General features: G+C 43.4%; 1 protein-coding gene across 1 annotated transcript in view; it reads left to right on the top strand.

The window, feature by feature from the left end:
* TAF3 (TATA-box binding protein associated factor 3) overlaps positions 1-13,802 on the top strand; it is a gene marked incomplete at both ends in the record, with an annotated part of 133,353 nt that overhangs the window by 98,540 nt on the left and 21,011 nt on the right. Inside the window, one exon of the mRNA XM_080717014.1 lies at positions 4,001-4,083. Coding sequence (XP_080573140.1) covers positions 4,001-4,083 — 83 coding nt within the window. The remainder of the gene's footprint in view (positions 1-4,000; positions 4,084-13,802) is intronic.

The following is a 13,802-nucleotide window of genomic DNA, read 5'->3' as shown; positions in this document are numbered from 1 at the left end:
TTGTTCGTGAGGAAGCATACAAGCACGGCACGTGGGGGGCTTCCCTCCGAAACCGTGTGTTTCAAAGAACTGGAAAGCGATGTCCTCGGTGCCTTGATAACTTCAGCAATCAGAGCAGTTAAAATTGTTAATGTTTCTTTAATCTATCCCCAATTTCTTTAGGATTTCCCTCAAATCATCTTTATTGAATTTAAACAGTTTATTCAGGGAGTAATAAATAGTCTCACTCATATTCCCCTTTAACAAAAGATTTCCATTTTTCTTCTGTGTAATACAGTCTCATTTCTAGCCTTTCCTCATCAACTATCATAACTAGTGAAACAAAGGATTTTCAGTAAAACGGGGGGGAGGGGGGCTTCCCTTCCTGTTTCTCATAACTGTATTCCAAGAAGGAGCCAGTAACTTAAGGTTTGAATGAGGATGTCTGAGTTTCTGGGCGTTGCCAAGGCCATCTCCAAAAGAGCCCCCTTGTTCCAGAATCCACGCAGGAAGCCACTCGCCATACTTAACCCCACAACCTTCTACCATCTTTGGGCTGTCTTCTTAATATTTTAAATAGCTTATCAGTGTTAGGTTAGACTGTGTTCCTAAAAGGAAATAACGTAAAAGCCTTAATTGCTACGAAAGGCAACAGAAGGGTTACCAGTCATAGCTTAGCATCCAGAATGCTAGGTGATTAAAATTGGCTTTTCATCAGAGCAATTATGGGTTTTTACTGACATATCAGCATAGATGGGAATCTGAACTAGTGCCTGCTGAACTTGCTGCTGCCATAGCTAGTACGCATATAGGGTGCATTTTTTTTTAATGAAAGGAGTTTAACATTAAAAAAATAAACTTGGACAGACTATATTGACAAAGCTGCCCATTACCTTTGTAGAAAGTCCCTGTCAAAAGATAAACTTTAAAGCTGGAATGCATGAAAGAGTTCCAAGATAGAATTTAAATTTAAACTGATTCCTTATAGATAAGCTTTTTAAAAATCCACCTCTTTGCTTCAAGTCAGGATTTTAAAAATAAATTTCCCCTTTAAATCTCTTGAGCGATTTTCATTTTTTGCAAGGCCGCACTGCTGGTGTCCTGGAAAAATGGAGAGTTAGAGCTTTATCAGTTGGTGCCCTGAGGTATGTGGCAAAGAAGCTAAATCCTTGAAGATTAGCAAAAAAAATGCAGCACATGGCAATAAGGGGCTTATATGACTACTAGTATTAGTTCAGGTGAAAGAAGTATTGCTTATACATAAAACTGGACAAATCCACTGACAATGTATTTTTAGTTGGCTACAAAGGAGTCTTATATTGCTGGACTTTACCTCTTTGGTGAATTGGGAAGTTTAGTAATCCACTGTAAACGCTCTCTGCTCGCCCCAATTCTCAGCATTACTCCAAAGTGCTGTTCTTTCATTTTAACCCTTAAGAACTCATCTTGTCCCCAGATCTGGGCCCTGCCTCAGAGGAGGGCAGGAGCCACACTGCCTTAGCCACAGTCATCCTCACTCTGTGCTGTTTCTTGGGGAGTACACTTGGGAAAATTGTTTCTGTAACTGTAACAAGTATCTCTTTTGATGAGCATTTAGATAGTTATCATAAACAAAAATATGAGAAGAAATTTTTATTTACAAATCACACCTGCTAAAGCCAAGGCATGGTGGTTGCAAGCCTGTAATCACAGTACTCAGGAGGCCAAGACAGGAGGGTCACAGATTCAAGGACAGCCTCAGTAAGTAGTGAGATTCTCATCAACTTAACAAGACCCTGTTTCAAAGTAAAAATAAAAAATAGGACTGGCGGTGTAGCTTGGAGGTAGAAAACTCCTGGGTTCAATCCTCGATACTACAAAAATAAAGAAGTAAAAGAAAGAAATTATACTTTCTATATTGTTAGCATCTTCATTAATCCTTTTTTCTTTTTTAAAATTTTCTTATTGAAGCTAGATGTGGAGGCTTACAGGTTTCAGCAACTTAGAAGAACCCTGTTTCAAAACAAAAAGGCACCAGGTGTGGCAGCACACGCTTGTAATCCCAGTCCTTGGGAGGCTGAGACAGGAGGATCGCAGGCTCACGGCCAGCCTCAGCTACTTAGTGAGGCTCTCTGCAACTCAGTGAGACCCTGTTTCAAAATAAAGAATGAAAAATAGGGCTGGGGGTAGAGCTCAGAGGTAGAGTGCCCCTGGGTTCCATCCCCAGACCCGCAAAAAGTAAAAAAAATAAAAAAAATAAAGGCTAGGGGTGTCGCTTGGAAGTTGAATGCCTATGCTTTCACTTTCTAGTACCACAACCAAAACAAACAAACCAAAAAGTCCTCAGACATGATGTTTGCTCTCACCTGGGTGAGCCAGGGCCACATAGCAGATCGCGTTGGAAGCATCCATACAGTTGGGGTTTTACATTTTTTTTCTTTAGTGCTCTGGAGGATGGTTTTAGGTTGGTCCTGGATGGATAATGGAATACCCAAGAGGCGAGAGATTGAGGGTCTCTTCAGGATGAGTTTGTTACTTCAACAAACACTCATTGAGCACCTTCTGCCTGGCAGGAACTGCTCAAGAAAGTGGCCAGAGCAGAGGTTGATACCGATGGATTTTAAAGAGTGAGCAGGCGAGCCGGGCGCGGTGGCGCAGCTTGTCACCCCAGCACTCGGGAGGCTGAGACCGGAGGATCGCGGTTCGCGGACAGCCTCAGCTACTTAGTGAGGCCCTCCGCAACTCAGTGAGACCTGGTTTCAAAATAAAGAATAAAATTTTTAAAAATAGGGCAGGGGGTGTAGCGCAGAGGTCGAATTCCCCTGGGTTCCATCCCCAAACCCGCAAAAAAAAAAAAAAAAAAAAGAGTAAGGAGGCGACAGGTAAATAGGAATGCGAAACAGAGGAGCTGCTGTGGTGAATCACCACGTGATACCGTGCACCGGGCAGTCTTTGGGTTGATTCTTCCATTGCGCCATCACAGTCTTCCGTTGGGATTTCATTATTGAACTGGAAAGGTAGAAGTCAGTAGTTTGCAGCCAGGTATCAGGGACTAGCAGTAAAACCACCACTGCGTAATACTCCAAGGCCAGAGACGGTAAACATCTGGCAGTGCTTAGGACAGTCTCTTGCAACAAAGAATCGCGCACCCAGAGTGCCAGTCAGATCCACTGGAAACTGACGTCGGTAACAATTTGGAACCACAGAGTTTTTGTTTAGTTTGTTTACTTAAAAAGTATTTATTACTCCATAAGATCTTCAAACCAAAAATTGCGAAGAGACCTTTTAATGTCATACTTAATCTCTGTGGTTATGAATTTTTTAGCTTTTTCAACAATCATTGCCTTCACAACTCCTTTCTAAAAAGAGAGTGTATGTTTCTTTTTCCTTTCACAGCCTTTCAGATCATTTTACTCGAGCCAAAAATGAAATAATTTGATGCTGTAATTGCACGTGGCAGTTCAGCCCTCTCGTTGGATAAAGCAAGCTTAGAGTGAGCATAACGTTTGCCGGGTCCCGTAAAGTGACGCATTTTATCTTATAAAGACGTTACCATCACAGATTTTTCTATTTACGTTCTGTCCGACAACTACATGAATGACAATTTTTGTTGAAAATCCTAATAAAATCCTGAAAATTCTAACACCAAATGAAACCCTGGCCTGGGGATATAGCTCAGTGGTAGAGCACTTGCCTAGCATGCAGGAGGCTCTGGGTTCAATACCCAGGATCCCCACCGCCACCAAAATAAAAAGTCTGCTATAAATAAAACCCAAGAAATTAGCCTAAGCTAATAAAAGAGAAATACTCATGCAATGTGCTTATATTGAACCGTATTCATATGTGGTTAAACTTCATAGTTTCTCATGATGTCAGATAGCCTTCACTTGTTGAGAAACAATAATTCAGATGGGCTTTTTGTCTGACATTAGCCTTATTTGTGTCTTCAGCCTGTTAAGTGCGTGGGGGTGGAAAGACGGAAGAGGTACGTGTAGAAAACTCGCTCACATCATGCTAAACGGTAATGTACTGACTCCTGCAGGTAAAAGTGGAGCCAGTCGTCCCAGCCCCAAGTCCAGTCATACCCAGATTGACCCTGCGAGTCGGCGCTGGCCAAGACAAGATGTGAGTACCAACGTTTTGGATTGGAGTGAAGCGAGTGGAGCTTGACCTCCTCTCTCCGCTCTTGATAGAGTTAGAACTCTAGAGCTGTGTGCAGGCATAAACAGAGCCGGGAGTTGAGTGGAGCGTTTGCTTTCTTTAACATTCAGGATCCTTTACATCCTTTTTCTTCTTATTATTTTTATCTTTTGAAAGACTAGCGCATGTTACTGTCTCTGCATAGTGTTTAAGGCCCTATTTAACTGAAAAATAAGAAGTGGATCAACTAATGGCCATGTTTCACCCACATAGATGTAATGTTATACCTTCTCAGATTAAGTCACACCATCCGTCACTGTAACGGAGAGTGGAGGTCCGGGTGAGCCAGGCACACCGGCCCACGCCTGCAAGCCCGGGACTCGGGAGGAGACGGGAGGATCGGGCCCGAAGCCAGCCTCAGCAACGTAGCAAGACCCTGTTGTAAAATACAGAATGAAAAGGAGGTCTGGGGTGTGGTCTACAGGTAGAATGCCCTTGGGTTCAATCTCCAGTAACAACAACAAAAATTCAGCTGACACATAGTTTTATTCTCCATCTATAAAAGACAGACGTTGCCAGAGGCTGGGTGAAACGGTATAAGAGGAACCGCTGAAGTAGAGGTTGTTCGCTGAGGAAGCGTAGGGCTGGGGGCCCAGCTCCCTGGTAGAGGCTGGCCTCGTGCACGCAGGACCTGGGCCATACCCAGTACCCCAGGGGAAAGCTGGGCTGGGCTAAAATGGTGAATGTAAATCTCATGTTTGCTCTTATTTTATTTTATTTTATTGTGATACTGAGGGTGGAACCCAGGGGCTTTTCTACCTCTGGGCTATACTCCCAGACCTGCTTTTATACTTTATTTGGAAACAGGGTCTCACTAAGTTCCTGAGGCTGGCTTCGAACTTGTGCGATCCTCCTGTCTCAGCCTCCCAAGCGCGGGGATGACAAGCGTGCGCCACCACGCCCGGCTTGCTGCTTTTGTTTTTGTTTTTTTAATTTTCACTGAATCATTTTCTCAGTCCCATCCTTCTTTAAATGAGTTGGACATTTTTCTTTTATTTATCTTTTGAGGAAGTGTAAGCCCTACATTGCTCTTCCATGATCCTGATAGGGTATGAAGCACTGACTTCTTTTGCAAGTCATGTTGAAAAGAATTTCCCTTGTTCTGTGAAGCATTGTCATTTAAATGAAAATCACAGCTCAGAGTATAAGCTTACAGCCTTATTTTTTCCCAGTAAGTCTGAAAATGGAGTCTCACTTGGTAAGTCAGCCCAGTGTATGGGGCGGCGTACCTGATCGTACACTTGCTTGAGAGCAGGGCTGTAGGCGTGTTGACAGGTAGAGCAGATCAGAAGTCACTGTGTTCTTGGTGGGTCATTTCATCTTGGTTTGTGTATGTTCTGTGCTGCTTCTCTGGGCCCAGTACAGTTGGAGGGAGAGGAGGCCAGTGGCTGGTGAGCTGCTGGACAGAGGTTCCAGGGGAGGAGCTGCTCCTGACACTTAATGGCGATGCGCCACATGGCCCGCATTTTTCTCTCTAAGCTCTCTGGAGAATTTCCACATTATTCTTTTTGCTTGTGCCAGTAGTGACCAGGACAGCGCGTGGTAGTGTTACAGACAAGCTTAGAAAATGGAAAGCTGGGCGTGGTGGCGCACACTTGTAATCCCAGCACTTGGGAGGCTGAGACGGGAGGATCACAGTTCGTGGCCAGCCTCAGGTACTGAGTGAGGCTCTCAGCAACTTAGTGAGACCCTGTTTCCAAATAAAGACTAAAAGATAGGGCTGGGGGTGTAGCTCGGAGGTAGAGTGCCCCTGGGTTCCATCCCCAGACCCGCAAAAAAAATAATAATAATATTTTTTAAAATGTGAGCAATAATATTGTGGATTCAGATCTTTTTAAACCAGGTTTCTGATATATGTGCCTAGTGCACTCCGTTTCACTTATAAAAGTTTGAATAATGTCCTCATCTCTCAACCAAGAGGACAGGGGCCCACCAAAACAATTGTCCCCCCCATTCCCGGGGAGTCTGGGTATTGTCTCGCTTCCCCAAGGGGAAGATGCTCTTCCTCGTCATTTAGGTGAATTCTCCCTTCAGTTCATATTTAATTCCTATTTTCTCAGTAGCTCGCCAGTACTTAATCTTAACTCCCACACAGAAGTCTGGCCTGCTCACTCTATTTGGAGAAATTAGGTTTGTAAAGAGGCATTGAGAGCCACCTACACCACTCCTGGGTATCTTTCCAAAAGGACTGAAAGAAAATTATAGTAATGTATGCATGTCCATGTTTATAGTAGCCAAATCAGGGAACCAGCCTGGGTGTCCAGCAACAGAAGAATGGACTACAAATTATGAGATATGTACACAGTAGAATTTACTCAGCCATACAGAAGAACAAAATGATGTCATTTGCAGGAAAATGGATGGACCTGGAGAACATTATGTTAAGTGAGATCAGCCGGTCACCAAAAGTGAAGGGTCGTGTGTCTTCTCTAATACGTGGAAGCTGGGGAGTAACCGGGACACCAGAGGGGCTTCGGTTCATGGAAACTCCAGGGGAGCCGGGGAGGCCGGGGCCGGGGAGGTGGTCTAGGGGAAGGCCGGGGAAAGAGGGAGGATCAGGGAAGGAATCACTTCCATCGCCATCCCAGTCCCCTGTGTGGGGGGAAAGGGAGGAAGGGAGGAAGCGGAAAGCCGGCCGAGTGCTGTGCGCAGGAGTGTCGGCGTCACTGTGAACCGCAGGGTGATGTGAGGCGAGAGTGCACCAGTAATAGCACTTAAGACTGTTTAATATAAAAAAACAGGCCTGGGTAGTTACAGTCTTCTTTCTGCCCGTACACACCTTTCAGTCACTGTTGATTATTGTATTTTCATCTTTTTTTTTTCTTGCGGTACTGGGGATAAAACCCAGGTCCATTTTACCTTTGAGCTACACCCCCAACCCTATATTTTATTCTTTATTTTGAAACTGGGTCTCACTGAGTCCGCAAAGGGCCTCACTAAGTAGCTAAGGCTGGCCGCGAACCGGGATCCTTGGTCTCAGCCTCCTGAATGCTGGGATTACAAGCATGTGCCACCACGCCCAGATTATTCTTTATTTTGAAACAGGGTCTCACTGAGTTGCAACAGCCTCACTAAGTAGCTGAGGCTGTCTGTGAACCGCGATCCTTCTGTCTCAGCCTCCCAAATGCTGGGATTACAAGCATGCGCCACCACGCCCAGCATATTTTTATCTTGTAAAACACTCATGAGCCGGGCATGGTGACGCACACTTGTAATTCCTGTACTTGGGAGGCTGAGACAGGAGGATCAAAGGTTCACAGCCAGCATCAACTACATAGTGAGTCCCTCTGCAACTGAGTGAGACCCTGTTTCAAAAATAAAGAATAAAAATAGGGTTGGGGTTATAGCTTAGAAGTAGAATGCCTCTGGGTTTCAAATCCCCAACACCGAACAAAAAAAATCACTCATACACCTAAGATATTAAAAGATGTGAGAAATAGGTCCTGTTACTCTAGAACAAAATGTCCAGTTCAAGGGAAATTATAATAACCAGAGATTCTAGACAAATTGCCCTTGAAAGCCCAGTATTATATAACATGTAAGCTTTGAGATACTTAGGTAAATGACCCAGTGCTTATGAAAGATTCATCATTTGATCAAAGCACATGCAAAAAAAAAATCCTTACAGTGAGCAAAAGATTAATAAGTAAATATATTACATTTTACGTTACATTAAAAGAGAAAGAGACAGAGCCAAAGTCCAATAGTAATAGGATTTTGTGTAAAATAGAACTAAGTGGCATTTTGGGGGGGAGATAGCCCCTTGTGTGTGTGGTTTTTTTGTGTGCATGTTGTGTGTGTGTGTGTGTGTGTGTGTGTGGTGCTGGGGGTGGAACCCAGGGGCTTTTCTACCTCCAGGCTACACTCCCAGACCTATTTTTATACTTTTATTTGGAAACAGGGTCTCACTAAGTTGCTGAGAGCCTCACTCAGTAGCTGAGGCTGGCTTCGAACCTGTGCGCTCCTCCTGTCTCAGCCTCCCAAGCGCGGGGGATTACAAGCGTGCGCCGCCACGCCTGGCTCCCTGTGTGTTTTTATGTGACCCTCAAACTAAGAATACTTTTTGCATTTTCAAATGGCAGAAAAATTTAGAAAAAATATTTTGTGACACCCAAATATTCTGTGACATTTAAATTTTAATCATCTTTTACAGCTGTAGCATTAGGATACACGGCTTGTTCCAGGGCTGTGATGATGGGAAAGATTCATCTGGATGTGCCTTGAGTTACTTAGTTTGTACACACGTAGCGATAAACTTACAGTCTTCTAAAGTGAAATTAGTGAGCAGAGTGGGATTCACAAATGAAGGGGATTGAATCTTCCAGGGATACGGAGAAGTCTTTATTGCCAAAGGACAAGCAGAAAATAGTCTTTGGAAATTATGAGAAAAAGAAAAAGCTTTACAAGGTTGGAAGAACTTTAAAATAATATTTAATTTCTAAGTCTCAAATAAAGAAGTTATGTCTTCTGCCCTTGATCCAGAAAAGTGCTTTGAGGTGAGATCTTTTCCTGTGTTCTCTATTACTGTATTTTGAAGAAGACAGTTTAACAGAAACTGTGTTGTAAAGGGGCATATGAGGAGGCCCGTACCTCTTCCTGACAGGGCCAGAATTCGAGACAACTTTCCAAAGACCTCAGAAATCCGTTTAGCAAGTCCTCCAGTAACGGGCGTCCTCAGTTCCCTGCAGTCTACATCGAAGATGAAAATACAGTCCTAACCCTAAAATTACAGTCTCAACACCTTTAGGTGTGAGCGGGGAAGCTGGTGTGGTGGTACACACCTATAATGCCAGTGCTTGGGAGGCTAGAAGCAGAAGGATTGCAAAGCCGGGCGTGGTGGCACACGCTTGTAATCCCCGCACTTGGGAGGCTGAGGCAGGAGGATCGTGCAGGTTCGAAGCCAGCCTCTGCTGGCTTAAGAGACCGTGTTTCCAAATAAAAATATAAAAAAAAAAAGGTCTGGGAATGTCGTAAAAATAAAAAGGTCTGTGAGGTATAGCTCAGAGGTAGAATGTCCCTGGATTCAATCCCCAGTACGAAAAAAAAAAAAAAAAAGTATGAATGGGAAAACCACACATTGGAGGTAATTGCCGAGGTCTCTGAGTCTAGCCTAACAGCCAGGTTGCCTTGCTACCAGATAGCACATAGGTTGTGCTTGGCCGGAGCAGCTGCCTGCAGTTTGTTGCTCAGGCTTCTAGATTCCAGCTGGACAACGTCACAGAGCATGAGTGGAATGTCCAAGGTGTTGCAATGGGTCAGTGGCATCACAGTCTGTGTGTGTGTGTGTGTGTGTGTGTGTGTGTGTGTGTGTGTGTGTGTGATTATTTGCTGGATTATTTTGAGCAAGCGTAGAAGGAGTTAGGATGTTCGTTCTTATATTTGTTTCTATAAGGCAAGAAGAATCAAGCAAACTGATAGAATTTCCCAGGGACAGGGACTATTTCAAGAAAATTGTCAGGGAGGACATGGCAGACTAGGACTTGCAGCTCTTCTAAGTTTTAAATGTATGACTGGATTTATAGATCTCAAAATTCTTTTACAGGAGCCTTATGTAAAAAGGTATTTTACATACGGGTAAAATATTAAGAAAAATGTAATACAAATTTACATAACATTTTTGGAGTAAATAATCATAGGGCTGAGCAATAAGCATTCTTCCCCATAACTCCAAATTCTCTATGAAAGTTCATAAAGAAGAGTCTGTTTGACAAATTTAACCCTGTTTTTAAATACTCAGATTATGTTGAGATATAGTTCAGGAACTAACTTTACCTGCTGGCAGTTCTCTTTTCACTTGCTCATGCTCTGGTTTCCAGAGGCCCCTGCCTGGGTTGACATCTTAAATTCAGGAAGGTCTTTCCTCCCCAGTCCTCTCAAGACAGCCATGCTGGAAATTCCATATGTTTCTTTTTTGCAATTCTCAAAGTGTAGCTTCTACCTGGTGGGGTCTTTTTAAACACTGTAACTAGCCAGGCGTGATGGCACACCTTGTAATTCCAGTACTTCTGAGACAGGAGGATCACAGGTTTGAGATCAGCCTCAGCAACTTAGTGAGACCCTGTTTCAAAATGAAGGATAAAATAGGGCTGAGGGTATCGCTCAGAGGTAGAAAGACCCTGGGTTCCATCCCCAGTTCTACAAAACAACAACAGCAACAACAAAAGTTGTAATTGCTAAATTATTTCTGTGCACTGTGAAAATGGGAACCAGGGCTATGCTTATTAATCTTGAAAAAATTAGAAAGTTAAATCTTTTAAAACCTAAAATATGTATAGATATTTGTCATCTTTCTATGATCCAAACTTTTCAACAATTGAAATAGAAAACAATCATGGGATATTATAGAAATAATCATTTAGAGTATATTTGAGGAAAATAAGTATTTTTTAATACTTTGAGATGTCTCCAGATTCAGCCAAAAGACACTGAAGAGGCTGGAAGGGGCATGGGGCATATCAGTGATCGATTCCTCCGAGTAATAACTGCAAATGGCGTTTACTCTGCTTTCCATATTTTCTACCTGTGCTTGAAATGGTTTTCCTTTCTAAGTGGTTTTAGGGTAATTTAATGAGAAGACGTACAGGAGGATGTAGACGTAGGAAACTAAGATCAAAGAGAAGAAAAAGAAGCCTTTTGCCTCCTACTTTTAATTTGTTTCCCTTCCAATAAAACTTCTGCTTTTGATTGTTTTTAACTGAAAAGTATGGATAGTTTTCTTTGGCTGGCCCTGGTTAACTTGTTACTAAACCTGAAATATTTCCTAGGGATTTTGCTCATGTTAGAAGTTAAATAGCAAAAGCAATGACAAAAATGTCTTTAAAATTACTGTGCTTATACTTTTAAAATGGCATTTAAATTTTAATCACTGTATTTGAAACTTTAAAAACTGTCCTGTTTTAAGCTGGGCTTGGTAGCGCACACCTGTAATCCCAGTACTTGAGAAGCTGAGACAGGAGGATCGCAGGTTCGCATCCAGCCTAAGCTACTTAGTGAAGCCCCCTGCAACTTAGTGAGACCCTGTTTCCAAATAAAATATAAAAAAGGTCTGGGAGTATAGCCCGGAGGTAGAAAGCCTCTGGGTTCCATCCCCAGTACCACCAAAAAAATAAAATAAAGGATAAAAAATAGGGCTAGGGGTAGAGCTCGGGGGTAGAATGCCCCTGGGTTCAATCCCCTGTACCACAAAAACAAAAAGAGTGTCCTGTTTTTAATGCTAGCAAGATGCTAACATTACTCGTGAAATTTCCTGGCTGCTGAACAGCTGGACCAGAAGCTGTGGGGTGCACATGTTGGCTTTGCTACCTCCCCAAAGCCATATATCTCTGCAGTAATTCTGAGCCAACTCCAAGAGGAAGCAGGTAGTTAAAATGTTTATTTCAGTCTTGAGCCATTTTCTGGGTTTTCCAGGCAAGGAGTTCTTGACTTCCTTGTAGCACGCTCTCATTTTGACTGACCTAAAATTATGAAGTCTCAATTTATATCCCCCCCCCCCCCGGTGCATAGTAGTTTGTTGCTTAACACCAAAGATGCAGTATGTTTAAGGGGAAAAAATAGTATACTGTCAGAAAAACTAGCTTTTGGTTTGGGGAAATGTTTTTACGACCCAGTAAAACAAGTGGAAAGATCATAATCAAAGCATTTCCATCTTACTTGTAAACAATTACAGCAGCTCTTACATGATGCCACATTAGAAGACTTGGGAAAATTTACTGGATTTCATTCTAATGCAATTAGAGCTAATTTTGTTCTTTAAATGAATAAAAGGTCAGCTAGTAAATCTAGCTTATCTTGAGTCCAGACTTCAATAAATTGTTTTATTTAATTTGTTGTAAAAGATCTTATCCTTAATGGGTCTAGGTCTTATTAGTTCACTTAGGTTTTAAAATATTTATGACCACCTTTTTAGATATGATTTGAATGATAGTTGGAAAGTTTCTCTCTGCGGTGTTATCAAGGCCCAGGATCACTAATTGAGTGAATATAGGAAGGTACTTAAGATTTGTTATCTGGAAAAAGCTGATGTGAACTTCCAGAATTTAAATGTCCTTTAACCTGTGACAGGGAGAGATAATTTAGCTATATTATGCTAACCTTTAGGATACTATCTGAGTATAATTTCCCCTAAAGATCAAACTCCTCACACTTCTGGCATTTGAAAGAATATGTACCTACTGAGGAAACACTTAAGCATTCTTATTTATTTCAACAACGAAGAAAATTAAATTCTTTGTGTTTTCTTATTTCCCGTTGCCCTGTGGGGTCAGATTCTCCCGTGTAGACTCTGGATGCTTAGGGCACCATTTCTTCTCTCTGTCGCTGCTACGTTGGATGTTCACGTCGCTGCAGGACTCCTGAGCTTAGGAATTGGGGCAGCCTCTTCTTATCGTGGTGGCCAAAGCCTCCACCTGTGGAACTGAGCGGCCACGTTGCCCGCTGGCTGTGCTCCTTGGGTCCCAAGCCGCGAGAGCCTGGCCTGGCCGGGAGGCTCCACGTCCTCTCGCTGTCTGCACCCGTCTTCAGTTCTCTTTCATTCTCACCGTCTTCCAGGCTTCCACTCGTAAGTGCACCGCACTCTGGCTTTGGCCCTAGAGACTTTTCTGCGCCTTTTCATTAAGTTCATGAAATGCATCCCAGTCCCAAGTCCAGCGACTGGCTGCAGCCTTGGTTTGCTAAGCATGTCTGCTGTGTTGGGCCCCGTTGCCCGGGCCCTTTGGAAACTCTGTTATTCCTGATTCTGCACTCAGCCGAGTCTCTCTTTGATCATCCCTTTTCTTTTTCTTCTGTAGGCTCCTTTCCTTTCCTTTCTTACTCTAGCTACTTACTGTGTTCTTCTTCTTATCCACGCTAGCTTCAGTTAGGCAAGGATAATTCCCAACTCTTTATTTCCAGCTAGATCCCCCTCCCCCGGGATTCGCACTAGTCTGCCCACTTTCCCTCTAGAAAGTTCTGCTGGATGAACCAAGGGCACCTAAACATGCCGCTCAAAACGAGCGCACGCGAGGCCCGAGCCGGTCTCTCGTGTTCCTGTTGTTGGTGACGAGACTCCGCTTCCATGCCATGTCGGTACAGGCTTCGGGGAGCTGGGGAGAAGGCAGCAACTGCCTGCCTGCCAGGATGGGGTTTTATGCTGGGATGCCAGGCTGGACCTCCTGAACAGACACGAACGTCTCCCTAGCTCCAAAGCTGAGCAGAACAGGAGCGAGAAAGATGCTCGCTCTGCTCCCACCTGGATCTCAGCATCTTCAAGCTGGGGTCACGCCTTACCCAGACATAGTCAGTAGTACAGTAACATGAGGAAAAGGTGGTCATAGCCTTATCCACACGCAGCCCTAGCTCACCCCAAGCACAGCTACTTTTAACTAAGGGGGAAAGAAGCCGTCTGTAGCTAGGAATTTTTATTTTTTATTTTTAATAAGAGACAGGATCTCACTGTCACTGAGGCTAGCCCGGAACTCAGGATCCTCCTGCCTCAGCCAGCTGAGTAGCTGGGACTACAAGCACGTACTCTTCCACCCAGCTACAGCTAGGGTTTCACAAACTAGGATTACATAAGAATATCTGGGAAACAAAAACTTAAAATACTGATTTGAACATGATAGACCTTCAGTCAGTGTTAGCTGTATATTTTCCTTCTTTTATTTTAT

This window comes from Muscardinus avellanarius (assembly GCF_963383645.1).
Source record: "Muscardinus avellanarius genome assembly, chromosome: 20".
Taxonomy (NCBI): domain Eukaryota; kingdom Metazoa; phylum Chordata; class Mammalia; order Rodentia; family Gliridae; genus Muscardinus; species Muscardinus avellanarius.
Note: the sequence above shows the minus strand (reverse complement) of the source record. Positions and strands in the feature narration are given on the sequence as shown.